The sequence below is a fragment of the Poecile atricapillus genome, chromosome 6 (assembly GCF_030490865.1).
Source record: "Poecile atricapillus isolate bPoeAtr1 chromosome 6, bPoeAtr1.hap1, whole genome shotgun sequence".
Taxonomy (NCBI): Eukaryota; Metazoa; Chordata; class Aves; order Passeriformes; family Paridae; genus Poecile; species Poecile atricapillus.
The window spans coordinates 4,396,468-4,424,451 of NC_081254.1; the positions used below are offsets into that span (position 1 = coordinate 4,396,468).

A 27,984-nucleotide genomic window follows, 5' to 3' on the forward strand; every position below is an offset into this window, starting at 1 on the left:
AATTACTCTTGCCCAGAACTCCTGAACTACTTACTGCACTGATGCTGGCTGCAATTTCCGTTTCAAAGCATCTTAAGAGCTTTGATGCGCCTCTGGTGCGTCTGCTCTGCCTTCACCTCAGATGACTCCTTTCCCCCCCCCTCACAGAACTGCCTGAGCGTTTGTGCGCGTACAGCCGGCTATCAGGGGAGCGGGACGGGGCTGAGTGCTGCCCCTCTCCTGCGGCGATGCGGCACCGTGAGGTGTCCTGGGGTGTGTCTGAGCACTGACGAGCCACCGGCGGGGCGGAGAGGAGCCCCGAGAGGGCCCAGCCGGCGCCAGCCCCGCGGCTCCCTCAGGCCGGTCCCGCCGCAAGATGGCGGCGCCTCGGCCCCGCCCGCGCCCGCCTCGCCCAAGATGGCGGCGGGGCCCCTCCCCCGAGCCGCGCGGGCCCCGCACGCGGCAGGGCCGGGCGCGCGCTGCCTCGCGCGGTCGCAGCCGTGACGTGTGCGGGGCAGGGGCGCAGGCGCGGCGCGGGCGGCCGGGGCGGGCGGCGATGGCGGCGGCGCGGTCCCGCGCAGGTACCGCGGGCGCGGCGCGAGGGGCCGGGGGCGCGCGGGCTCCGGCGGCTGCCCCGGAGCGGAACCGGGCCGGGCCGGCCTGGGCGGGGGGCGGCGGGAGGAGGAGGAGGAGGAGGAAGAGGAGGAGGAGGAGGAGGAAGAAGGGGTGGGAAGGCCGCGCTTCCCGCCTGGCCCGGCGCTGCCGCCGCCTCTTCCCTTTGCCTTTCTCCCGTGCGGCGCTTTCCGCCCGGCGGCGGGGCCCGCGCACGCGGCCGGGAGCGGAGGCTGCCCGGGGGTAAAGGAGCTGTGGCGGGGCCCGGTGGCGAGCGGGGCCCGGCGGGCGCGGGCCGAGGGCCGGAGGGAGAGAGGGAGGCAGGGAGGGAAGGAGGGAGGCAGGGCCGGAGGGAGGGAGGCGGCGGGGCCGGTGCGCGGCCCGGCCGGGCTCGCCGGGCTCCCCGCGCTGCCGAGCCCGTGTGGGACGGGAACAGCCCGGGGGGAACGCGAGCCGCGTTCTGCCGCCTGCGCTTCCCCGCCGCGGCCCAGCACAGCCGCGGAAAACAAACAGCAAATCTAAATTCTTGGTTCCGCAGAGTCACCCTTCCCTTCATCTCCCTGGAAATGGGAATGCGTTTTTGGCGTTTTGAATCGCTTTAGTCCCTTTGTTAAGAAGTGGGAGATGGAGATTGTGCCTTAGGGAAATAAAATAACTTGCTTTACAACTTTCTGTGTTTCGCATATGCGATGCATATGCCCACGAGGCTTTACGGATGTAAAAGTAATATTTTAAGAACCTTTCTTTCTTTCTTTTTTCTGGTTTTGAGGGGTTTTTGTTGCTGATGTTGTTTTGGGATTTTGGTGGGGTTTTTTGTTTTTTGTTTTTTTTTTTTTGGTTGGTTTTTTTTTTTTTTTTTTGCCCAGAATTAAAATAATCTGACGGTATTTGTTTCGAAGATTGCAACTGCGCTTTATTTCACTAGATTGCAGTTCCAGAAGATAGACACCCAGGAGATTCTACCTTCTGCCATGGCTCAGTTTGGAGGACAGAAAAATCCCCCTTGGGCTACTCAGTTTACAGCCACTGCGGTGTCTCAGCCAGGTCAGTTTACACTCAATGTTTGAACCCTGACATGGAGCAGATTTGGAGATTCCATACTTGGGTATGCACTTCAGAGTGGCACGATGCTAACTAACTTATCTGCAGTCTATTTAAGTGGTTTAAATCGGGAGTTTTTCCCCACAGTAGAGACTTTAAAAGCCGTTGCCTAATAATGTCTGTTGGTTTTTGTTTGTTACTTGATTTTCTTAAGGGCTGTGAGTGAAATCCCAGGTGAATTTGTATTGATCGTTTCAGTCAATAAATAACGTATCAAGTTACAAAGATGTGTAAATCAAATTACCTCTTATTAAATTACTTGGTTCTAGATTAAATAATATCAGGTCTAGTAAGGCATTACAGATTTTTTAAGTGCTGCCCAGGTTTCATTTCCTGGGCAGCCTGAATCAATGTTTATAAATTATTTTACTAATTTATTTTATTAGTAGATTAGACATAATCCATGTAGTGGAAAGTCCTCTGAAATTTGTTATTTGGGTGAGAAGGGAGGCATTTATTTTTTGATGCGAAATTAGAATTTAAAGGTCCCTAAAACCAGAGGTATTGCCCTAATAATGGTAGAGAGATTCCTTTGATTTAGCTAATAAGTGTTATTAACTGCAACCACTGTTTAAAAACCTAGCTGGCTCCATTTTCATGTTGATTTACGGCACAGAAGGTTTGAGGCAAGAATGTGAAGCTTGATGCATGATGAATTTTGGTGCTTCCATTTCCAGTTCTGGAGTGCCTTTTGCTTTTGAGTACGAGTAGTTTGTTAATGAAATGTTGGAGTTACATTGTGCAGTGTGAAAAGACTTCAGCAGAGCTGTGGTACTTAGAGGGTTCAGGATGTGTGGTTTCTGCAGTTGCTCTGATTTGATATGAAGTTCACACTTTGATATGTTCATCTGATATGATGTCACACTTCCTTTGTCAATGGCTTTGTATCTGGCAGCCTAGCAAAGGTTGGGAATGTGTGACATTCTTTGGAGGAGTCTGGGGTGGGAATCACTCTCCTCTTCTGACTCAGTTTTCTTTCCCGAAGTGAATCGTCAGTCTCCAGATTTTCCCTGGGGGCACTGATCCAATCACACTGTGCATCTTCAGGGAGTGACCACCCACCGTGTGCTTCACAGCACATTATCCCGGTGTGCCTTTTCCTTTTCCTCTGTGCCCATTCCGATCCATTCCCTGCCTGAGCTGTTGCTGTCCCTAAGCAGCTGCCCACAGGTGGTTTTTCACCGTTTCTCTGAATAGCTCACACTTCCCTTATCCAAATGACACTATCTCCTGTAAGAAAATCCCTAACAGCTGGAAATGGTTGGGAATGTGGGAGAGACAAACTTTGCTTTTGGTTCTCATGTCAGACTGGGGGAGATGTTGGAGCAGTCAGAGTGGGAGCACCTGGGCTGTTCTTGATGTGTTGGCTGATGTGACAGCTGATGAATCAGAAATAGTGGTGGAAGGTGGAGGACCAGCTCCGTGTCCTGTTCCAGAGGGAAAGCTGCACAAAACCTGCCAAGGGGAGGAGCTGGCATTCATCTTAGAGCTTGCTGAGGTAGGACCAGGAGGGGGCCCTGGAGGAGGGGTGGATGGAGCATGCATCAGCCTCTTACCCATTTTGCTGTGCTCCCGACTCTGCTGGGCCAGCCTATTTCTGAACCTCCTTCAATTAAATACTGCGCAAATGTAACTGGGGTAGGACTGGTCAGCATCGGCTGCTGTGAGAGATTTCTCACCTGCTCCATGAGGACAGTATCTGCAGGGATTTATAGCTGCTCATCTGACCCAGCAGCACCTGACTCAGATATGAGAGCCATTAAAGATGTAACATTTGGTTGCACTTTTACACTCTTCCTGTGCTAGCTCCGCGTTCCTTCATGTTCCTGGTGTCCTTTTCACGTTGTAGTGTCCTTTCCTATTCCTGCTGCAATACAGGAATGTCACCATGTCTGCATCCTCTTTCTTCCCTGTGTGCTTTGTTGAACCCAGTCCCTGGGATTCTTCTGCCCAGCTGCTGTTTCAGTACATACTTGTTCCCCTGCTTTTTTAATTGGTTATTTTGATTTATAATACAGAGCATTTTTTGGAAGCATTTTTTGGAAGGCAAGCAGTGCTCTTTGGCACTGCTGGGAGCTGAAGAACAGTGTTTCTGGTGGAACCTGCCCCTTTTGAAGTTGTGACCTTCCAGAGAGGCTGTTTTCCTAAGGAGGAGGTGCTGTCAGTGCTCAGGTGTGCTGATCAGCATCAACTGCTGCTCACCTGTGTTGCACCCAAGAAATTTGGCATATTGGCTTACCCTTGTGAATCTCAGTGTTTGTTAACTCATTTTAAAAACATACTTTCAGAGGGCTGGCCAAAACTGTTATATATATTTATGCATGCCAATTGTTTCTATCCAGGTGTCAGGCTCCTTCAAAGCTTTGAGGTGCTTGGGTATGAGGGAAAGAGGTCTCGATTTTTGTAACACAAGCAACATGATATGTAGTTTTTTTCAAGTGTCAGAAGAAGTGAATGATGGTGTTAGACATTTTTTGCAAAAAATATCAGTGGTGGGGGTTTGTGTTTTTCATTGTTTTGGTTTAGGGATTTTTTGGTGAATTTTTTTTTTTTTATTGCTGATGTGGATGCTGCCTTGGCCATCCCTGGTGAAGAAGTAACTAAATGAGTTAACGCTCTTAATTATTAAGGTGTGACACGCTAGTTGTAGACTGACATGCTGTGTAATGAAGGGTTCTGGGATCCCTTTGAGAGGGCTTATTAATTGCTCTCTGTGCCTGTGGTATTAGAAGAGAGGTGGGTAATTCCAGATGCCAGCAAAGATCGATGTGTGAAGAGAAACTCCTACACGTAACACAGTGAATTTTTGTCTACTCCTCATCTCATGCTGTTATGCATCACAAGACTAAAACCAGAATAAATCCCCCACCATGCCGGTTAAGCATTGTTAAAGCATAAATTAAATCATGCCTACTACAGAAAATTAGTTTTAACTTGCATAATGATGGGCAAACTCCTGAAATGCCTGTGAAGGAGAATTCCCTCCTCTCTAGCTCTTCATTTTTGGCACCTCTTTGGTTTTTGTCGCAGTGCTCGCCCTGTGCTGTTTTCAGGGTTATGATGAAAAGCCTGGTTTTACAGGACTGTAATTCTGATGGAAGTCCTGGCTCTGCTGTGTTCTGTGATTGGTGCTGTTGTCTTTGCTATATCTAGGCTTCATTGCATTAAAGTGAAGAGCTGATGAGAGCTGAAGTGCCTGGAGCTCAGTGTCTTGTTATTGCTGGTGGCCCCTGTGAGGTGACTAAAGCAATGTGTAAGAACAGGGTGAGCATGTGGTGAATCTCAGCCCACTAAGGAATAGTAGCTGGTGCACACTTTGCTGGCTTGCTGTAAACAGATGTCCCATGACAAATGCGCTGAGCCTGGTTTCCAGTGTGTGCCTGTTAAAAGAGTATTTTTGGAGTAGTTTGTGTGGTGTTTGTATTGCAAGAGTGTGAAGCTTAAAGAAACTTGAAAGCCCAAGGAGCCAATCTCACAATTTCTGACAGCTGTGAGAAATGTCCCAAGCCCTGCACAGGGCACTCCTTTACTGTAATTCTGATAAACCTATGTCACTTACCAAGGAGACATATGTAGCTATGTACTTTGAAGATATTTCCCTAACTTTTATTGATCTTTAGGGTTTAGGAGTAGAAAGAGGGACTCTAAATACTGGCTTTGTGTTTGTTGCAATGTCTAAATGTCTATTACCTAACTCAGAGCTGCAGCCCAGGACCCCAGCTTCTGCCTGAGCCCTCTCAGCTGCGGTGCCACGCGGTATTTGTGGCCAGTGGGAGTTGTTTGCACTGCATTTGAAGGAAGATATCTCCATCACTGTACTTACTGCGATCATTACAAATCCTAAGATGCTATTGTTTGCCACTGCAGATGCTTGTTGCCAGTAATAGTAATATGGCAGTCAGATGTCAGCTCCAGACTCAGTCTGATTCATTCTCTGTCTCTCAGTTTTCTGTGTGATTTTTCCTTTTTGTTCTCTTTCTTTTTCTTTTTAACTAGTAATGCAAACTCAGTTGCCTAATTCATTGGAGCTTGTTTGACCAAGATGAGTACACAGATGAAAGTCAATCAGATGAAAGTCCTGGAATACTTCAGGGCAAATCAGTGGGAACACGATGCAGCTTTGAAAAACCTGTTACTACAGGTGTTATCCTTTGAGAGGATCTTGGCTGTCTTTTGTCTTTGTCCTTTCTTAATAAGTAGATCTGCAGTGTTGTAGACGATAGATGCCCAGTTAATATTAAATGCTCAAAAAGAGACAGTAGAGACGGCAGAAAAAAAAAAAAATCTTCTTTTTCTTTAGTTGACCAAATGGGATAAGGGTCTTAGGGTAGGCTGGGAATTGCTTGAGATAATTCTGGGCTATGCTGAAATGGAAATTGCCATAGTGAACCTGAAGAGTTGAATAATCCCAAGATCTGGTTTTGGGAGTAAGCGTTTTTGTGGGTACCATTGATGCAAAAAGTAGGAGAAAACTTGTGAGATTTGATTTTGGTAATGCTTCCCAATTTCATCCCCCTGTGTTGGAGCAACATCATGTATTCAGACTGAATGACAAAAACTGGAACAGTCACACCATGTTCAAAGGTGACAGCATGGAGGAAATTTCTGCACTGGTGGGAATTTCTGTTCGGCCTGTGGAAGTAAGAGGAGAAAGGTGAATACATTGGTTTATTTGCCTTGACTGAGCCAGCAAAGTATTGCAGCCAAGAAAAGTGAAAGCTGTCCCAGGATGCAGCAGCAAAACTTTAGAATTGTATTTAAAAGTCTGTTTAAGGTGTGCTATGTGAGACATCGGTGAGGATCCAGTTGAGAGTGACCTTCTGGATGGTCCAAACTGCACATTCAGATTGAAGCTGGTGATCAAGCAGGAGGCAAGAGGCTCAAGGCAGTGGAGGGCCTGTCAGGAGAGAAGCCTCAAATTTTGTTTGCTGGCTTCTAAAGAAATGCAAATTTTGGAATTTTTCAGGGGGAAAGTTTATTAAGTGCCGTACACTGCAGAATGCTCGATTTCACTTTTAAAATACTGTTACTTCCTGGAGTGCTTATGTGACAATATTTGATACAGATCATAGTGATAGCAATTATTTTCAGTGCTGTATATGTATTTCTTTCCTGATTCATTACAAAATTAAAAGATGATCAGTGCCATCAACAAAGACTGCTCTGCTGGAAAGGGCAGTGGTAGGAAGGATTACATTATTCAGGACCTGTTGAGTGGGAGCACAGCATTATGGTAACAATCACCAACTACAAGCAGTGTTTTACTGCATGCCTGGATCAGGGATGAAAAGCTTTATTTTGCATCAGTAAGAACAGTGTGGAGCACAAACTCTGCAGGAATACTGTAAATCTGTTCCTCATTCCGTTGTGTGTCTCTGATGGCTTTGGAAGAGAGAACTGTGTTAATCTTGAGCATTGCTCAGTTCTGGCGATGGCTGGCTGACCTGTTTTTGCTGGCAGTGTGTTTCCCTGCTGAGTTTCTCTCTGGTTTTATTTAAACATGTGGACTAGACTGATAGTTTATGATCGTGAAGTTTTGATCATGCAGCTGCCGATAACTTTTTGAAAAAATCCTGCCAAAGAAGGAGCAGGTTTTCAGATCTCATTGCAGGGTTCTTTGTCACCCAAAAGATCCATCTGTAAGTCTTGAGCATACCTTGTTTAGAGGCACAGCCTGTGCATAGCTGCCCCTTATGATTTGCTTATGTTCTGTGGCAAATTAAAAGCTGTCATGACAGTAAAATAAACTAATCTTTCCTTCTAGGCAGTTTGAGTCTGGGCAGCACAAACCCTTCCTGTTAAGAGCTGGAGAGAGCTTGAGTTCCCTTATACATGGGGACTGATTAAACTCTCTGTTGTTCCAAGGCTGTTCCTTCTCCACCAGCCCCCACTTCACCGGAGACAAAGACAGCACTGAGTGGAAGAAAAACTTGAGTGATTTCAGAGGACACGTTCCATAGGCCTCTGTTTCATAGATGCTGTTACAGTAAAGCTTTCTCTTGCCCTTGGATAGAACGAAATGTATTAATTTGCAGAGCAGCAATCTTCATTTGGCTCATCCAGAGCCAGGAATACCTTCAAGAAAGTACATGGGGGTGGGTGCAGCTGTGAAATCATGAGCAGCTCCAGAGAAGGAAATGTAGCTGTCTCTGTTCCTCTGCTGTGGGTTACTATTGGTAGATGAATTTAGAAGAGAAACTAGGGGGGTGCAGTTCTTTATCTTGAATTTTGGAACTCGATCGATCTCCTTGCTGAGCTCGACCGAGGCGCAGAGCATCGCGCGCCGCGTCCTGCGCGAGCCGTGAGCACTCACTGGCCCTGTTCTCTCCACAGCTGCCCTGGGCGTGCAGCAGCCCTCGCTGCTGGGAGCCTCCCCGACCATCTACACGCAGCAGACGGCGCTGGCAGCCGCGGGGCTGACCACACAGACCCCCACCAACTACCAGCTGACGCAGACCGCCGCGCTCCAGCAGCAGGCGGCAGCCGCGGCCGCGGCCCTGCAGCAGGTAAAGCAAACACAGCGGCCGGCGCTCCCCGAACTTCGTAAAGCTAAAGGATCCAGGAGGAAAGGAGAATGGAAAATGGTGAACATTGCAGTGTGAACCTGTCTTCTCAATGGTGGGGGTTTGGGTTTATAGCTAGCGGAATTGGTCTGCCAAGGTGGGAGTTTGGGCTGTGGAGGAGCTGATTTTTAGCTGTGGAAAGCCCTTTGGGAGAGCGAGTTTTGCTGCATCTAAAATGAGAATCTCCAATATCTCCCACCAGTACATATATATATATATATCCTTTATGGGATTTTGCATGATTCATAATGTGCCCTAAATACTCTAAGTGTCAGGCTCAGCAGAAATTGCTGACTTTAGCTAGAAAGAGAACATCAGGGCCCACTCTAAAGGCTCAGAATATTTGTTACAAAAATAATATATGATGATAATACTAGTTATTTTTTAATTAAAGTTGTTAAATGTTAATTGTTTTTATCTAGAACTTGCTAAGCAGATAACTTGTATTTGATATTATTGTGGCAGTAATTCTCCTGTTTATGAGATATTTTGCTTTTGTCTGTTTCAGCAATATTCACAACCTCAGCAGACTCTCTATAGTGTACAGCAACAGGTTTGTCTGATTCTTACTGTGTACATCACAAATAACTTTAAAAATAATGTCAATTGTGTGTCTTGTAGGATTTGTCTCCGAAATCATCCTCATATGGGAAGTTGTTAAAGAAACTTAAGTAATATTTTGTGTAGCAAAAGAGAGCTTGAAGTTCATAAACTTGGAAAGATGTACGCAGAATGGAAACCTGCCTACCTTCATGCAAAAACAAATTTTAAATATTCATGCTATTCCATGTGTAAATGATTCTCTGCTGAACTTTGCTCCAAACAGGGCCGTGTATTTTAACTGCTGGAAAGATGCTGTCCAAAAACGTTCCCTTTTGGATTTTTATTAGGATCTTCAAACTTAACAGGATTTTTTAAAAAGAATAAAAGTACAAGGGAATTACATGCCTAAGCTGTTCCAGTTGCCAAAATTTTTTTGGTGTTGCTATTAACTTTTAGTTTAAAAAAAAATTAAGCATTTCTCCTTTCTGAATAAACCTGGGTTATACAATCTTAAAATTAACCCGACAAGCACAGTTTTACAGATGTGCAAACTGCTGAAATGACCAAGCCCTAAAGGACTATTAACTGACTCAGATTAAGCAAAAACTCTTACTTGTAAAGAGGAGGTAGAATTGTACAATTTCCTTAAGCACATAAAATTAATTTATAACTTTATTTATTTTAAGTTGCAGCAACCTCAGCAGACCCTTTTAACTCAGGTTAGTTTGGCTTTATTGTTTGGTCTTCATCCCCAAACACAGATAATGCAAGATTGCAAATTTGTGACATCTTGGTATTTTAATCTGTAAAATGAACTAATCTGAATGAATATTTTATTGGTACAGGTTTATTTTATCCAGATGTTAAAATATGCATAGCCTTGGTTTCAAAAATTAATGGCAACCACTCTTCCTTAATCTTGAAGGGAACATGTGTGTTGATTGTATTTTAATTTTTTTTTTTGTTTGAACTTCAAGTGTCCAGTTGTTTTGCAGTAAATAGCAAATGGGGAAAATCTTTCTCTTCTATTTGAAGGAATTTTGCAGCATGTGTATAATAAACAGGTTTAAAAAGAATCTTGCTGAGCTTGCCGGGTTTAGAACATGCAGCCATTTAACGCACTGCTAATTGCTCTAGTTCCATTTTCACTTGAACTTCTAAACAGGCTTTAAAAAGGTAAAAATGTTTGACCTGATTTCATTATCTTACCATGTTCTCCTTTTCGAAAAAGGCAAGTACATGAACTGTTGAGTTAGGGAAGGGTTTGTGTTGGCCTCAGCCTTTACTGACTTCTACCACTACAGATGGGGTATAAATGCAGAATGACCTCTGAAGCATTTATTCCTAGCAAAGTTGGGAATTTATCTCCAAGCCCACTCTATGGGTTACCTGTAGACAATAATGCAGTCTTCATGCTTTCTGTCTGGACAAGGTACATTCTTGGGGGAAGCTGACTCTTGTAAAAAAGGAAAACAAAGCCAGCCTTCATTGAAAGTAAGAAACGTGTCACCTTCAAAAAACCCCAACAACCTGACAAAAAACACAAAAACCTTTCACCATCTGAAAACGTTCTAGGTGTTCTAGGTGCTATAGTCACTTTAAACTGCTTTCTCCATGACTAGAGGACCTGTTGTTCCCTGTCAGTCTGCCAGCTGCTTCCAAGATTGAGAGTTGGCTTTGTTTTGCTTGCAGCCAGCAGTCGCGCTCCCGACCAGCCTCAGCCTGTCCACGCCCCAGCCGGCAGCTCAGATCACGGTCTCCTACCCGGCTCCCCGCTCCAGCCAGCAGCAAACCCAGCCACAAAAGCAGCGTGTCTTCACTGGGGTGGTGACTAAGCTACATGATACATTTGGTTTTGTGGATGAAGATGTCTTTTTTCAGCTTAGGTAAGCTGTGAATGCTTGCCTGCAGATGAACTCTGTGATACTCTCAGTAATCAAAGGTTTAGATGATTCCACGCTAATTCTGTGACTCTGCTGATAGTGCCTGCAAGAGTGTGTTGTTTTCATTCAGAAGGGAAAGTCAGAGATGTTAATAATCTATTATTAAGTCTGAGATCCTTCATGTGAATTTTTGAATTTTTTTAATACAAAGCCCAAAGGTGGGAAAACCAGAGGTTATTAGCTCCTTGTAATAGGAAATTGCAGAATTTGTGGGTGATTAAAAGCATAAAACCTGCTGTCTGCATGTGTTAACTTGGTACTCTTTGGGGAACTTCTGCCTTAGGGCCAAAGACAGGGAATTACTAAGTTCCTGTGCGTACCTTGAGCTGAAGCAAGTAATACTAATGCTGAATTTGGGGATAGATGCTCTTCCTATGAGCTTTTTTAAATGAACTTTGTCTTTCTCCCACCTTTAAATATGACATGAAAAAACCTAACTAGGATAGACTCTCACGTACGTTTTCTGTAATGTTTGCAGTGCTGTTAAAGGAAAGACACCTCAGGTGGGTGACAGAGTTTTGGTAGAAGCTACTTACAATCCTAATATGCCATTCAAATGGAATGCCCAGAGGATCCAGACCCTCCCAAACCAGGTGAGTGGGGTTACCCAGTGTCCCTGGCAGTGGCTGGCTGTGCTGAAGCTCGCTGCCGACTCGCTGTGTTTGCTGTCAGAACCAGAGCCAGGCGCAGCCGCTGCTGAAGACGCCGCCGGCCGTCCTGCAGCCCATCGCCCAGCAGACCTTCGGGGTCCAGGCTCAGCCACAACCACAGTCCCTGCTGCAGGCACAGATCTCTGCAGCTTCCATCACACCTCTGCTCCAGACACAGCCTCAGCCACTGCTGCAGCAGCCACAGCAGAAAGGTGCTCCTTCGGTGCATGCCTTTTTTTGGGGGGGGGGGGGGGTCACTCTGGTGTTTAGTGGGTGATGGTTGTTTTCCTCTTAATCAGAAGGGTGAAATAATAGCTGAAATAAAATGGAAGGGACTCAATAGAGTTTTCAGACTGAATATGTCTTCCTGCAGCTCTGTGCAAGGCACATTGCCTGCGGTAGCTTAGAAATCACCTGGTCAGTGAAATCCCCACAGAGTCACGTTCATGTTAAGATTTTGTAATCCGAAAGCAAATTCAATGTAATTTTTGTTCTTTCACAGACAAGTTGGGGAGTTTAAAGTATTAATAGCAGTGCAGTCCTTCAGCATCTTCAGCAGTGTTCCACAAAATCAGGTTTTGCAGTTGTATTGTTAAAGCTGTTACTTCTTTGCTTATTCATGTTGGTTAGCCAGGTTGGCATCTGAGAGAAGAATCACTGCCAATCATGGCAAATCTAAAACAAAGGTTGTGAGTTCTCCTCCACATTGAGTGGCTGAGGAATCAGTGATAGAAGTGATAATATTAGGACTGTTCTTACCACAGTAAAAGCAAGGGTAGATGGAACTGAAGCAGAATTGTTTTGCATAAATGCTTACTACAATCTAATTAGTCCTACTTGTTCATTGGTGTTCGGTAGCATTTGCTCCACTTAAATTACTTGGTTAAATGTCTTGAGACAAAGAAAGTATGTGCTGAGGGACTGATGTAGCAGTATAATACATTGATTTAGGAATAGTTTTTTAGGATGCCAGTTATTTTTATGTATGAATAGCCTTAAAATGAGGATTTTAGTTGTCCTTCAGTTCAGTGAGTAGGTAGTGTATGTCTTAAATTAAGTTTTCAAAAAGGCTTAGCTATTTATTAAGATGGATTCTATATGCTTAGGTTATATTAGCTTCCATCTCAAGAAGATGCTTTTAAACCAATTTCACTTAACTAGAGTGTCAGTTTGCCTCACTGAAGAAAAGCTTAGGTCTCTGGAGTTTCTTTGGGTGGGTGTTAATGGATAAATCTGACTGTAGAGTTAGGTTAGAAAACGTACACAAGTGAAACAGCAGTAAGCAGGAGCGTTTGCCAAGTGTAGGTAGCTGCCCCCTAGTGTGTATTGATGCTGTACATTTTGTTTCAGGTGGTTTGTTGCAGCCCCCAGTCCGTCTGGTTTCACAGCCACAGCCAGCTCGCAGACTAGACCCACCGTCCAGATTTTCTGGGAGGAATGACCGAGGTGGAGACCCCATGCCAAACCGAAAAGATGACAGGAGGTATGTAAACCAGACTGTGATCCAAGCATTCCATAAAGACCTGTCCTCACCCAGAGATGAGCTGCTTGCTCCAGAGTGAGTCAGCAAGACCCACAAGTGGTGTTACCCTTAACAATTAGGGAAGAGTTCTTGTCTACCTGAAAGTAAGGAGCTGTGTGATCGGTTTCTCTCATAGAGAGACTGTACTGAACTTCTTCAGTTTTGAGTTGTCTCTGACAGGTGTGGCTTCCCTTGTGCTAGAAATAATTTTGTGTTACCAGCTTGCAAAAATATTTGTACTTTGTGTGTGTTCTTTAAGTCGTGAAAGAGAGCGGGAGAGACGTAGGTCCCGGGAAAGATCCCCCCAGAGGAAACGCTCCCGAGAGAGATCGCCCAGACGGGAGAGGGAGAGGTCACCACGGAGACCCCGGCGTGTCGTTCCTCGCTACACGGTTCAGTTTTCCAAGTTTTCATTGGACTGGTATGTTTATAGTGCCAGATATTTACCTGCAGTTCAATTAATCAGCCCATGTTGGTGTAAGTGGGTGTTGAATGATGATCCTGACTAAAGAAGGGTCAAATATATAATGGCTAACAACCTTGCATGATAAACTTGTTTCAGGTTCTGTGTTACTTTAGAATGCTATTGCAAAATAGCTTTATAGTGTTGTTTAATGAGTATTCTTAACATGCAGACACCTGAATTAGAGGAGTGTTTGATAGTAACTTCATCCATGACATTCAAATGTAGTGCTCTTGAGATTTTATATATAGAGCATCAGATAGACAGTGGTGGTATTGCCAATAAATATACCTCTTAATGATGTACTTTGTTACTAATTCTTCACTGGTGTATCTTTCAAATAATGCTGTGTCTTTCAGCCGTAGCTGTGATATGATGGAGCTGAGGAGGCGTTACCAGAACTTGTATATCCCGAGCGATTTCTTTGATGCTCAGTTCACATGGGTGGATGCTTTTCCTATGTCTAGACCATTTCAGCTGGGAAACTACTGTAATTTCTATGTAATGCATAGAGAAGTAGATCCTATAGATAAGAACGCTGCTGTCCTTGATCCACCTGATGCTGATCATCTCTACAGTGCTAAGGTTTGTATGCTTTTCCACTAATACCACTACTGGTTAGAATTTTTTTTAATCAATAGGGTGCAAAAGTGAGTATAGCTGACCTGAAAATATTCTGCAGCCATTTGAGTAAAATACAGTTCTAAACTTTCCAGTAAAGATCTGGTATGTAGAGCTTAAAGAACCATGACTGAAATTCAGTTTATTTTTCTGTTAGTAGAGCTGTGCCACATTTTGTGTTTACAGAGGGCTCCTCCATTCTCTGCACCCAGTTGCAGAGATGTGATTATAGGAAAGAAAGCCAGCTCCTGCAAGGTCTCTGATTTCTTAGGCAATTCATTTTGAGTAGTTAACAGTCTTTTTTATTCCTTCAAGGATACTTTCTGTGCAGTTTGTGTTACTCTGTTCAGTGGTGTTTTCTTTCCTTCTTTCCTATTAGTATCAATATTTATTGAAGTAAATTGAGATCTGTCTTTAACATAATATTTGTAACACAGGTTGCCTTAAAAAACTTAGGCCTGTTTTAATGATAGACTTCAAATGGAACAGGTTTTAGGACAATGTTTTGATAAAGGGGTCTTTTATACATAATTATTATCCTTGATGCAGCATATCTTGACATTCTGATAAAGAAACACTTAACATACTCGCCTTCTGTGTACAAAAACCGTAAATCCTTTGCTCAAGTATCAGACATCCTGGTTTTCCAGTCAGTTTGTGCAGAGCAAGAGTTGCCTTTTTAGAAGAGCTTCCAAACATAGTAAGTGAGAAGGAGCATCCTTTTTTATCATAGACCTGTTCAGGGTATAGAGCCACCTTGTGAGGTTTTGCTGTGTGTATTTGCAAGTTGTGGTCATTGTTTATCAGTCATAGTGAGACCTTCACCAGCCTGCTCTGACTTGCACCACAGGTGATGTTGATGGCTAGTCCTAGCATGGAAGATCTCTACCACAAGTCATGTGCTCTGGCTGAGGACCCCCAAGAACTTCGTGATGGATTTCAGCATCCTGCTAGACTTGTAAAGGTAAATATGCTTCAATGCCAGACACTTTTGGCAATAAAGGTTGGTTTTAGAGCTTTATCATTTTTGACAATAAGAGAGGAGCTTGTATACAGCTGAATGATAACTTCATTTTTCCTCTGAAGAGACCTAGCTTATATGTCAATTCTTTTTCCACTTTATAGGAGTTTCACATTTGCTGCTTTGTTCAACTTAGTTAAACTCAAACAATTAACTTTGTTAGCGGCTTTTTACGAGCACGAACTTGTTTTGTGAGGGCTCAGCTGGGAAGAGAATACACATGAAGCAACAGCTAAGCAGCTCTTGTGTTAAGTGAAACAGCCATTAAACTGAACGAGCTGTAAGTGCTGGGGTGTTTCAGGACAACAGAATTGTTTTCCAGTTAAATTCTAACTTACTGCACACAGGAATACTTCCATTCATAGGTATGACGCTCTTGTGGTCTCACCTTTCGTAGCTTTTCATCACTTCTAAGCAGGCTCATCTGTAAATGAGTATCAGAGTTAAGAAGCAATTTAAATTACTGTCTGTCTTTTGGGTTAGAGAGCTTGTAATTGCAAAGGAACAAGCCTATACCAATAAACAAACGTGATGGAAAATCTTGAAAGCAAGAATGAGTGATGATGTTTTAAACCTATTCCATTGCTGAAATAATCTGTGGAAAAAAATAACTGAACTCTTTCTTGACTGATTTTCATTTTCAGATTTCAAAATAATTTGAAGGTTTACTCACGGATTTCAATGTGTGTGCTATGAAATATTCTTTGCACTTTGGGAAAATGACTTTTTGCCCCTAGCAGGGGAACATTCAGAAGACTCTTTTTGTCTAGTTTTTAGTGGGTATGAAAGGCAAAGATGAAGCTATGGCTATTGGAGGACACTGGTCCCCATCACTGGATGGACCTGATCCAGAAAAGGACCCTTCGGTGCTGATAAAGACGGCAATTCGTTGTTGCAAGGCTCTTACAGGGATTGACTTAAGTGTGTGCACTCAATGGTAAGTACTGTACTGTAAAGCCAAGTACACTGTAGAAATAAATACTTGTCTGTTACCAGGACTTGGAGGGGGAAAAAAAAAAGGAAAAAAAAAAAGAAAGCTGGAAAAACACTTTTTTTCTTTGTCAACTGCTGTTGGTAGTTCAGGTAAACTACTCAGAGGATGTTCTGTTTGGTAATCAGCTTGATTGGTGCCAACTGTGCTGAATACTGCATTAAGAACTAATTAAAAAATGTGGGTTTATTTTGACATGTTATACTGTAATTTTTTTTTAATGAATGTGCGTTGAAAATATTTTTCATTTTGTGCATAGCTGGAGAGGATCGTCAAGAGAACTTCATTTCATTGTTCTTTTGTTATAAATAAATAGCCGTTTGTTATACAGCCATATTTTCTCTTGATGACTTTCTGTCCTGCATTAACACTCACTTTAGTTGTACTAATACCAGGAAAGCCTATTGTATGCTAAATTTGAAGTTCTTCAGCAACTTATTTTTGCACATAAAACCTACTTGGGCTAAACAACAAGTTGTATAAAAAGCATTTTGTTGGTTTTCCTCCTTTTCAGTTGCGATACCTTTTTACAAGCGTGCCAAAAGAGAAAATATGGCTTCCATAATTTTTTTCTTTAGATAAACCTCAAGGTCTTGCAGCAAAATTTCTTTACTTGATGTGCTACAAGTGATCTAGGCTCTTTAAAATGTATTGTAGAATTTTTTTTCCAACATGCTTCTTCCCTTGCAACAGGTACCGTTTTGCAGAGATTCGCTACCATCGCCCTGAGGAGACCCACAAGGGGCGTACAGTTCCAGCTCATGTGGAGACAGTGGTTTTATTTTTCCCGGATGTTTGGCATTGCCTTCCCACCCGCTCAGAGTGGGAAACCCTCTCCCGAGGATACAAGCAGCAGCTGGTCGAGAAGCTTCAGGGTGAACGCAAGGAGGCTGATGGAGAACAGGCACTGAACGCTAATCCCTTTTTCTATTTCTGCTTCTCACAGGCACAGGAACACAGGCACAAAATGCACACCACATACTACACAACATACATACATAGGAGGAACATAACTGGTAACAATGACTGGTAAACCAGCTTTCAGCAGTGTAGTGAATGTTGCTTTTTATTTTTATTTCAGCTAGTTCACTAACTTTAAACGTGTATGCTGATATCACAAACGGAATTAAATTGTGCTTATGATGCGCAGAAAATTTTTTATCGTAGACGTAGTTGCTGGAATCTGGGACCAGTTGTTGAGTGAGATTCAGTTTATGAATAGCTGTCTTCAAACATTTTGCCATTTTCTGAAATTTCTAAATTCTCTCTTGTGGCCAGTTCTAATTGTGATACTTGAAATTGAACAAACACTAGTCTGAAACATCTGAATTTCAGGCCATGTGGCTGATCAACATCTTGGCAGAAGGGAAGGTCTGACTGAACAAAGAGTAATTTGGGGGATTTAAGATGTGGGGGAAGATGACCCACTGTGTGGTTACTGGAGACCAGCAGTGTCTGTGTAACCCCAATATCCTTTGTGGTGTTGCTTATCACCCTTTTGTGTTCCACAGATCTGGCTTGTATTGGCTGAGTGGCACTGTGATCATTTATAAAGTGGTAGAATGTGTGTGTGAACTTGTCTAAATAATAACTTTAGGAGAAGACTATCTGAAACAGTTGTGACCTTGCACAGATCAGCAACAGAATTTTAAAAATAACTGAAATGCTTTCAAGCTTTCTGAATGATAATTTCTAAATTTTATTTGTCAGGATGAAGAGGAGAAGGATGATGGGGAAGCTAAAGAGATCTCTACGCCTACACACTGGTCTAAACTGGATCCAAAAACAATGAAGGTAACAAACACTTCTTAAAATTTGATTCCATTGTATTTTTTCCCTTTTAAAACACCACCTGAAATGCAGCTGTATATGTTCCCTTAATTGAGCAAAAAAAGGTTCAGTAGTGTTTTGCTGAATTTGTAGGCACTGGATGTGGTATCAGAGTATGCAGGGATGACTCCTGTTTATAGTCATTGAATACAGCTAATTGAATCTATTCTGAACTTTGTACAATTAAAGGCTATCACAAATGATACATTAACTGGAAAATGAGAGTTCTGATGTAATCTGCCAGATTACAAATTACATTAAAAAATGTTGGGTCTAAACAATACATTTTTATACATTACTGCCTTTTCAAACTAAATCAGGAAACATAATAAAAAATTCCTTGAAAGCAACAGTAAAACTATTTTACTCTTACAAAATCCTTTCTCTGCCTCTGTGAAAAGTTCCTCAGCAAGAAGTTTCTTTGTGGAAAACATCACTTTAAATGTAATATGTTTTTGTTATCAGTAACTATTAGCGTTTTTCAGCACATGTTTAAAAAATATAGTTGACTTCTCAGTGCTACTGATTTTTTTCCTCACTTTCTCTACTAAACAAATGTTTTGTGATGTCACTGCTTGATACCACTCACAAAACTTTTATTTATCAGGTAAATGACCTTCGCAAAGAATTAGAAAGTCGAACCCTTAGCTCTAAGGGACTGAAATCTCAGCTGATAGCTCGACTCACAAAGCAGCTGAAAGTGGAGGAACAAAAAGAAGAGCAAAAGGAGCTGGAGAAGTCTGAAAAAGAAGAGGAGGAGGAGGAGGATAGGAAATCCGAAGATGATAAAGAGGTTAGGATTTGGACATACTTGGTTTAACTCCCTAGTTTTCATTAAATATATTAAACATTTGTATAAATATATATGAACATAAAAAGTAGAGGCATGTGCCTGCTTGTGCTTGGATTTTGTTGTTCTCAGGTGACTTACTGGGAACTTTTGCTGTGCCTTGAGCTGGTGAACTGGGAAGAAATCTTGGCCAGTTTGAATTACTTTATGTCAGCCAAATCAGCTTAAATGTGCAACTGCACTAGGGCATCTGAATTAATGTTTGACTTTAAATGTAAGGAAAAATAAATCCCAGCCTTCTGAGAATAGCCATGCTCAAAAGAAGTGAACAAGGCCTTAACTCCTTAAACCTACATGAAAAGCAGTTGCTTGGTTCTGTTGGCCTCTGTGTCTCAGTCCATCTTCTTCACGTGGCAGATGGTTTGCTTGGGTTTGTTTTCCCTTATTATGAAGCTTTATTTTTTTTCCTTTTGGATACTTGCTGTGCATTGGAGTTTCTCAGTTTTGCAGTTTGTAGTTGCAGTGCTTATCCTGGTTTGCTGTTTCACAAAGATAAACAAAATCTGTGCAGTAAGCTCAAAGCTCAACCACAGAAAAGGGGCAGAAATGTCTGGAGAACGGTTTGTGCTTCAGTTGCTTTTAAACCTGCCTCTTTGTGTGTTACCTGGTAACCTGTATGGGGTGATTGGAAGTTTTATATTTTTATATATCTCTGTAAACCTTGCAGAGGGAGGAAAGGCCATGTGCTTGCTAATTCTGTCAGCTGCTGCCTTCTCCCACAGCTTGGATGGGGTTCAACTAGCTTGGGTTTCTCGCCACAGCTTTCTTTAGCATTGGAGGGGAACTGTGATATTGTGCTGGCTTTTTATAAAGCACAAGCTCTGCCATGACTTTTTTTGTAGTCAAGAGACTTAGGTATTTGTCTCTTGGCAATCAGTAAGATGGTGGCGTTTTACCTTTTGTAACCCTTTGTTTCATTTTTGTCAGGTGGATTGCATTTCCCATAATCAAGAGTTAAGTAAATTGTCATCTGGTAATCATTAAAGCTGTGTTGGGTGTCTTCGGAGAGATGAGGTTTCTTTTCCTTTGTAAGGAGTAAACAGCTCGCTGTGCTGTACAGCTCTGCATTGCTTTCAGCAGCTTAGGCTTTCCTCAGAGCAGTGAGTCCTAAAAACTAATGTAGAGGCTGAAACTTGAGCTTGTGCCATGTTGGTTTTTGGTCCCTTTTTAGGAAGAGGAAAGAAAACGCCAAGAGGAGCTGGAGCGTCAGCGGCGGGAGCGACGCTACATCCTGCCGGACGAGCCGGCCATCATCGTGCACCCAAACTGGGCAGCAAAGAGCGGCAAGTTTGACTGCAGCATCATGTCTCTGAGTGTTCTTCTGGACTACAGATTAGAAGATAATAAAGAACATTCCTTTGAGGTAAATCAGCTCTGCTATTTACAGTTAGCTGTTCTAGTTTGTTTTTAATTTTTGTGTGAAAATTTGTAAATTGCCAAGTCTTTGGTACATGGTACAGTAGCAATGGAGTCGCTGCACGGTATCCAGAGGAATACACAGGTTTTCAGACAACAAATGGAATTTGTAAAGCTGTTTAAGGATTCCATATTCAGAACATCTAGTGAGAAAACTGACACTCCATAAAATTCTGATATGATGCAAGTTGTTAAGATAGCACCTCATAGCGATTTTATCATTATTATATACAATTTTAATACGTGCTTTAAAACTTCTTATCGCTTCTCTTTTCTTTCTTCTTTATGTTACAGGTATCATTGTTTGCAGAACTCTTCAATGAAATGCTTCAAAGAGATTTTGGTGTCAGAATTTACAAAGCACTGATTTCTCTCCCAGAGAGAGAGGACAAAAAGGACAAAAAAAGCAAAAAAGATGAGAGAAAAGAAAAGAAAGAAGAAAAAGATGATGAAACAGATGATCCAAAACCTAAGAGAAGAAAATCTGGAGATGATAAAGATAAAAAAGAAGAGAGAGATGAAAAGAAGGTCTGCAGTTAGCTCATATGCAGTTCTAGCCTGTCTGGATCAATATTAAAGTGTTTCTATTTCAATTTTACATTATTGCTTTCAAAAACTCAGCTCTTATAATGCTAGTTAATTGATTTGACTTTCTGATCTATTAAAATATGCTTCAATTACATTCAGTAATTAAAAAAATTTACAGGTGTATTGGGAATATTTTAACACTCAGCTGTATCACATAGATTTGTATCTGTGTTCTTAGGTGACTGGAGAAATGTAGGCAAATTTTGACTGACTGGTAGTAAGGTTTTTACTTTGCTGCATTTTGATTCTGACTAGATAAATATTTAGGAACTTCTGTTACAGAGGGAAGATAAAAGGAAAGATGATTCTAAAGATGAAGAAGAAACTGAAGATGACAATAACCAAGAAGAGTATGATCCAATGGAGGCAGAAGATGCTGAGGACGAAGATGAAGGTATCTTGAACTATGAATTCTGTGACCTTTCACAAATTCTTTTTTATCATCACTGATTATGTTCTTTCGAGCTGGAGAAAGCGCTGGAACTAGACAATTCAAAATTTCATTATTAAACTAATTTTATTTCAGTATTTCTGACCACTTCTACGTAAAATGTAAGTACCTTTATGCCTAGGCATTGTGTGAATGTAGTTAATATAAAGTAGCTGTGGTGCTCTAAGTAAGGCATGCATATAGAAGTGGTTTTATTTTTTTCAGAATGCAGACCACTCGCAACTCCCATTGAAGTCAGTAGGAGATGTGAGTATTCAGCACCTCTGAAAAACCAAGCCACTTTTACGTGCCTAACTTCTTACTCCTCAGTTCTGGAATGTCATCCTGGTTTTGCTAGGACAGAATGTAGTGTGGATGCTCTTTATCCCACGTTACAAGAAGTTGGTTTTTGTTTGGGTAGAGTTGTGTTAGCCTGAAGAAACAGGGAAAGGGTCTGGAGGACTTTGCAAGCAACGACAGCAGCTCTTGCCCTGCTCAGAGATTCAGAAAACATCATGCCAGCTTTTGGTTTGTATTTTGGGGTAGTTGCCTTTCTGTGGAGAGGTTTTGCTAAAGATGTTGGTTTGAACCGTGTGGATATTGCAGTCCCAGCATTTTTAAGTTGTATTTTTGGCAGAGTACTGCACCAGCCTTAAAAAACTGATGCTAATCTGTGGTTTCCAGAATAACTCAGATTTGCCTATAATTTGTCTGTAAGAGTGGTCTGGACTTGTCTGTCCTGTGCAAGTACTGCTGCTTCCCATGATCTGTCCTTGTGCTATTCCCAGACAAGAGTTGCTGAGAAAACCCAACCTGCATAGAGGTGCAGGAGAAAGTGATTGGTTCCCAGAAAAGAGTTGGTAAAATTAGCCAAGCGTTGTAATACGTATTTTATTCCAAAATTTTCCTCACAAGGAAGGTGAGCTTAAAGCAGGACTTGGTACATGATTCTCTGACCCAAGACTTGCACATAAGGTACAGAGCTGCTTGCCATAATCCATCCCAGCAGCTGCCTCATCCTTTCCTCTCTTTCAGCCTGGTTTTGCTGTACCACCTACCTTCAGACAAAAAACCTTCCATTTGTAATTCATGTCTAATAAGTGATGTGATCTGTAACTTCTTGGAGAATCTAAGTCATAGGAAGAGTAATCTCTCACTCAACATGAGTATAAACACATGGTTTTAATTACATAGTTTATATGGGTTATATTATATGAAATATTTGAGAGTAAATAATGCTGAATTTGAATAGGAATAACCATAGCTGAGTGCAGACTCTGCCAAGCCTCATTAAGGAGAATTGTGGTAATTTCCTGCACACCACTTAAATAGATGGAGATATTGGCAGAACTCATTTTGGCCTAGTTAGCATTTGTTTCAGCTCTTCTGTCCTGTGTGTGAAACAAACCCAGGGAAAAGATTATAAATGGCTTATGTAAAAATAAGACTAGAGAAAAATCAGAATTTAACAGAGCTCACTTCAATGCATTTTTTATTATTTTTCAGGGAAGCATATTGCAGATGTTTCGGGATGTTTATGTGGACTTTTCTAGTGGCCACATGTGTTCTGGCAATGGTTTGCTGTGGGTATTTTGAATTTTCTTTCTGTTTTGCAGACCGGGATGAAGAAGAAATGAACAAACGGGAGGACAGAAGAGAGGGAAATAAGCACTGTAAAGAGAGGGCGTCTAAAGATAAAGTAATTAACACCTTTCTTAACAACTGCATGGACCTTGTTAGAGGTGTCCTAATTACAGCTTAGCTTTATTTTTGTTATAAGACCCATTTTTCCCTTTGAAAACAGCTGTTAAGTAAAGGATTGAGAGCAGAAGAGATGTTTCCAATTTTATAATTAGGTTAATACTATGACCATTTTTTTACATACTAGCATGAACAAAAGGATATTGTGTCTACCAGCTATTACTATTCATTGTGGTGTATTTCTTTTAAATATTGAAAGATTACTTGTCATATATTGCTTAAATTAGTCTTAAATAATGTGATCTAAGTAGGTAAATGCTAGTAATATTAATTCCTTGACTGAACAATAAAATGAACAGAGAAAAAACTTATGTTAAGTGAGAAGTTTGTGTGTTTTTGGAATGATATTTTAACTCCCTAATGATCTCATAATCAATTTTTTGTAGGAGAAAGACAAGACCCAGATGGTGACTGTTAACAGGGATCTCCTGATGGCTTTTGTTTATTTTGATCAAAGTCATTGTGGATACCTTCTGGAGAAGGACATGGAGGAGATCCTGTACACTCTTGGACTTCACCTGTCACGTGCTCAGGTTTTGTATACTACTAAAAATCTTCCAAACTATTACAGGGATGTTTTAAGTGGGAGAAATGTAATTTAGCTTTTAAAGGCTTTGCTTACATACCTGATCTCTTATTTTTATGCAGCCACTTCATGTCTACAATGAAATACTGGTTCAATATTTTGTAAATTTTCTTGGAGTGAAAAGGTGAAGTTTGCAGCTTATAATATGCCCATACTGTATATGTAGCTTTTGTCTCAAACTTGTATTTATTCTTTTCCTAGTTTGTTTGCATTGTAAGCCCTAGTATGTTAAAGTTCAAAAAGTGATGCAATCTCTTTTAAGTTTTCCAAGCTAAAGCATTCTTGTTTAGGTAACAGGATGTCTGGGTATTAAATAACACTATTATTTTTTTCCCATGGCTGTGTTGTAGGTCAAGAAGCTGCTTAATAAAGTAGTGCTTCGAGAATCTTGCTTTTACAGAAGACTAACAGATACTTCTAAAGATGAAGAAAATCAAGAAGAGTCTGATGAGCTACAGGAGGATATGTTAGGTGGGTTTTTTGGGGTGAATGAATTTCCAGAGAGTTATTTCTATGGGAATGATAGTGAGAGTTCTGAGGAATTGGGTTTCTTGCAGAAACTGATTGAGTCAGTTTGGAAAAGTAAATCTTTGGCAGTTCAAAAGTAACAGTGTTTGTGCTTCCAGCACATAATGTTGCAACTTTACGATAAATCTTAATATCTTGGAACAGGAGAGAGGACAAGGTTAATGTTCTACACTGATGAACATCATTTCTCATTGTTAGTTTTGAAGTCAGGAGGCTCAGAGCTGCAGGAAGTAGAATAGAGCCTGAGTTTTTAAGACAAATTCCTGCAGGAAAGAGAACGATGCCTTGAAAAAGAGAACGCTTCTTTTTGGCAGGGAGCAGAATTAGGGTCAGGAAAAGGAGGGAAATGTGAGGGATAGAGCAGCAAACTTGTATTTGTCCTCATGAGAAGTTTCTGAGGTTGGTCACTAAGGAATGAGGTGAGGATTATTTCCTGGTGCTGCTGACCCCACTGCAGGGAACCGCCTGCTGCTGCCGTCGCCCGCTGTGAAGCAGGAGAGCAAAGCCGCGGAGGAGAACGTCGGGCTCATTGTCTACAACGGAGCCATGGTGGACGTGGGCAGCCTTCTGCAGAAGCTGGAGAAGAGTGAAAGGGTGCGGGCAGAGATAGAGCAAAAGCTGCAGCTGCTGGAAGAAAAAACAGGTGGGATGTTGCTTTGAAGGTAGTTCTTATTACAGGGGTGCAAGACACTGAGACTTTTTAAGTAGATAAATCAATTTGGGTAATATTTGTGACTTAAGTTTTCTTCAAGACTTGAAATGTAGTCAGAATTAAGTATTATCAAATGGTAATTCAATGCAGTTTTTAATGTTCTTTAAAAATAAGTATTACGGTGTGGCACACAAATAGAATATTAAGGTGCAAAGTGCACAGAGTTGGAAGTGACTTGATGTTTTCATTTCTTCCCTTCCTAAGATGAGGATGAAAAAACTATACTGCAGCTGGAGAATTCTAACAAAACGCTATCTGCGGAGCTAAAAGAAGTAAAAAAGGACCTTGGCCAACTGCAAGAAAATTTGAAGACCTCAGATGATAAAAAATTGCAATTTGAGGGTCAGCTGAATAAGACAATCAAAAATTTAGCTACTGTTATGGATGAAATACAGAGTGTTCTCAAACAGGTTTGAATTGTCTCATTCCATTTTTTTTGTTATTGTCATCTACAAACTTCTGTAGAATAATTATTGGAAAAAGCACTTCAATATAAAAACAATTTTGATATGAACTCAGGGCAGCAGTATCTTAACATATATAGAGAAGAAGCTTAATGTTTGATTGACTATTTAAAGGTAGCAAATTAAATATATATTTTTCTTTACCTGCAACATATGTTCCTGAGTTCAATGTTTTTAAAAAGGTATAAATATTAATGTAGATCTCAAACTGTCTGTTTTCCTCTCCTGATCTTCTCCATCCTCAGCAGTCCAAATCTATTCCTCTGTTTGACTGGTCAAGAGTACTTTTTCAAGGCAGAATTCAACTATTTTAGTATGTGAGAGTATGTCAGTAAAATGAGTTTTAAGCAAAACATCCAGAGCATTTCTACCCCTCAGTTTTTCAGGAAGATACTGGTATTGGTTATAACTAAACTGAGTAGGATACCAGTTCACATAGTATTTTAAAGGCACAAACAGTGTCTGTGTCTCATGCTCCTTTACAGTTCTCATGAGAAGTACAGCTTGTACAATTCCTTTCACTCACGCTCTCCCTTTTTCCTTTTAAAGGACATTGTGAAGAACGAAGATAAAGATCAGAAATCCAAAGAAAACGGAGCAAACGTATGATAAACTGCTGCTGTTTAGAAGAATGGTGTTACATAATGTAATATAAATCATGATACCAGAATGTATGGGAAGTGATGCATGTTCGATTTTAGTAGTATAAATATCTTAGGTTCCAAAAGATGTATAAAGTTTTATGAATGTGAGTGTCTGCTCCAGGAGATTGCTTGTAATTCTTAGCATTCAATTTGAGACACTCCTCAAGTGAAAATAATTTTGCATTGCGAAAAGTTTTAGGATGAACTTTGTTATAGTTTTAACCCTAATAAAGTTCATCAACGTAATGAACAGTAGCAAGTATTTAATTACCAAATGTTTTTCATCGAAGTCTAGTGAAATCAAAATTTTCATTATTTATAGACTTGCCATTTTTAGGTTTTTGTCTTTATTTCGGTCTAATTAGTCTTTTTAAATTCAAATATAAATCACAAAATAGCATGCTGCTTAATTTTACAAGTAAAGATTTTTTTTTAAAAAAAAGCTTCTTGGATATTTTTTTTTGTTTGGTTTGGTTTTTGTTTTCACTTGTCACAACTTTTTTTCCCTTCCATATATAACTTTCTTCCCCAAAGCTGCTTGTATTAAAGCCTTGTAATATACAGTAGTTCGGACGAGTTAAGAAAGCAATAGAAACCCACCAAAATACTGGTAGGGTTGTGAGATTTATATGAAAATACATGGGCCTGTTTTAAATGTGTGTCATTTGTATTCATTAAATTGTTTTTATCTTTGGATTAATATATATACTCCTTTTTAATAACAAATGCAGTATATTAAGAGGTACAGTTGGATACCAGGCCAGTAGATGTCAGAATAATGCCTTACATGGAGAAAAAGCTGCCAGTGTGAACTGCCTTGGGTTAAATTTGGACTGACAAAGTGTGTCATAACTTCTAAGCCTTTAGTCCAACAAAAGAAATGGCTCCAAAAGTATCTATACTGCATACTGTAATTACAAAGGAGAGGGACAGTTTGTTGAGAATGGGTCAGACGGCCTTTCTTTGTGTTCACAAATCACTAGAGATCGAAACTCATGAGTTAATGTGACTTCCTTGTCAAAGGCAACTTACTCAAAGAATGTGAAATATCAACAGTTGTATTTTGGTGCAACTTTCAGGAAAATTAAGGGGTTTGAAAGTTGGGACAGAAGTGTTTTCTTAGAGAAATGGTTAATTTTAGCAGATGTTTTCTTTTTTAGCCTAGATGTCCTAGGTAACTAAATACCTGTTAGGAAAGTCCAAGTGCCATAATATGTATGAATAACCTACATGGAAACTCATGTAGCTTTAATGAGATACACATTAAAATGCCTGAATTTATGTTCAAAAGAGTCTAAGCTGGTGCTTTTATCACTTACCTTTCTTGGCTCTTTTGGAGCTAGACAAGTGAAATATCTTTCAGTAAAGTAACATGCATAAGCTTCCCCCTCATTCATCTCATTTGAGCCATTGTATAATACCTGAACTCTTCACAGTCAAGCAGGAAATACTATAAAAACACTAATTGTATATAAATACACAGAAAATACATGTTTTAGAAATTGGGAGATAACATCTCAGAATGATTGAATGAGGATGGTGATAAATTTATCTTCTAAAAAGCATTATCTGTGGTGTACAGATGGTGTTAAATTCTTTTGTAATCAAATTATATTTTTCACCTTTACCTTTGTACAGAATGTTGACAGCATGTTTAATTTTTGACGTTGAGCACCGTTTATGTAAATGGACTTGAAAGAATTGCATCTGAAATACATTGTCCCTGAATTTCAGCAGTACGTGTGAACATACAAGAAAATGAGTTTAAAATTTAAGATAACGACATTTTAGGCACACTAAAACGTCTGAAATATTTTGCTTGGGTATTTTTACCTTAAACTGCTGAGCTGAAAGCAGTTGTTAAAACAAGCAGGCCTCCTCATCTCGTCCTTCAGTGAGGGGCCCTGTGAGATGGTCGCTAGAGTGATACAGATTTTTACAATATTTAAGAAGAAAAGTATTTGTTAGAATGACTGTAATCTTTCTCTCTGTTGATTTGATGTAATAGTGTTTCAGATACTATGTACAGTCTGCGTTTATGTTGGAAAGGAAATTTAATGGGTAAAGAATAAAGGAGAAAAAAAAAACAAGGAAAAGTTTTACAACCTACACAGAGCTTGATCAGTCTCCTGAAGCACAGATAATCTGAGGAAGAACAGGCACCTC

The 27,984-nt window shown here is 40.9% G+C and overlaps 1 protein-coding gene and 1 non-coding gene across 10 annotated transcripts; both read left to right on the forward strand.

Annotated features, from left to right (window-relative positions):
• The first annotated feature begins 425 nt into the window (after positions 1-425).
• On the forward strand, positions 426-27,908 carry CCAR1 (cell division cycle and apoptosis regulator 1). 9 transcript variants are annotated; one of them, XM_058841566.1, is made up of 26 exons: positions 426-560; positions 1,517-1,635; positions 8,026-8,276; positions 8,764-8,808; positions 9,485-9,517; positions 10,491-10,684; positions 11,220-11,334; positions 11,414-11,603; positions 12,742-12,874; positions 13,173-13,334; positions 13,736-13,961; positions 14,848-14,961; positions 15,789-15,955; positions 16,703-16,913; positions 17,720-17,803; positions 18,447-18,632; positions 19,861-20,052; positions 20,400-20,633; positions 20,976-21,087; positions 21,349-21,390; positions 22,740-22,822; positions 23,271-23,417; positions 23,821-23,941; positions 24,456-24,641; positions 24,915-25,120; positions 25,724-27,908. In XM_058841566.1, the coding sequence occupies exons 2-26, from the start codon at positions 1,563-1,565 to the stop codon at positions 25,781-25,783; spliced, it is 3,567 nt and encodes a 1,188-aa protein (XP_058697549.1). In that variant the 5' UTR covers positions 426-560; positions 1,517-1,562; the 3' UTR covers positions 25,784-27,908. The 9 variants fall into 9 exon arrangements, with proteins under 9 accessions (XP_058697549.1, XP_058697551.1, XP_058697554.1 ...); XM_058841568.1 differs by having other exon boundaries at positions 9,491-9,517; XM_058841571.1 differs by having other exon boundaries at positions 8,026-8,198.
• Positions 15,574-15,637, forward strand: LOC131580683 (small nucleolar RNA SNORD98). The gene has a single exon (XR_009277936.1). It is a non-coding gene; the product is annotated as a small nucleolar RNA SNORD98 (small nucleolar RNA).
• Positions 27,909-27,984: the final 76 nt, after the last annotated feature.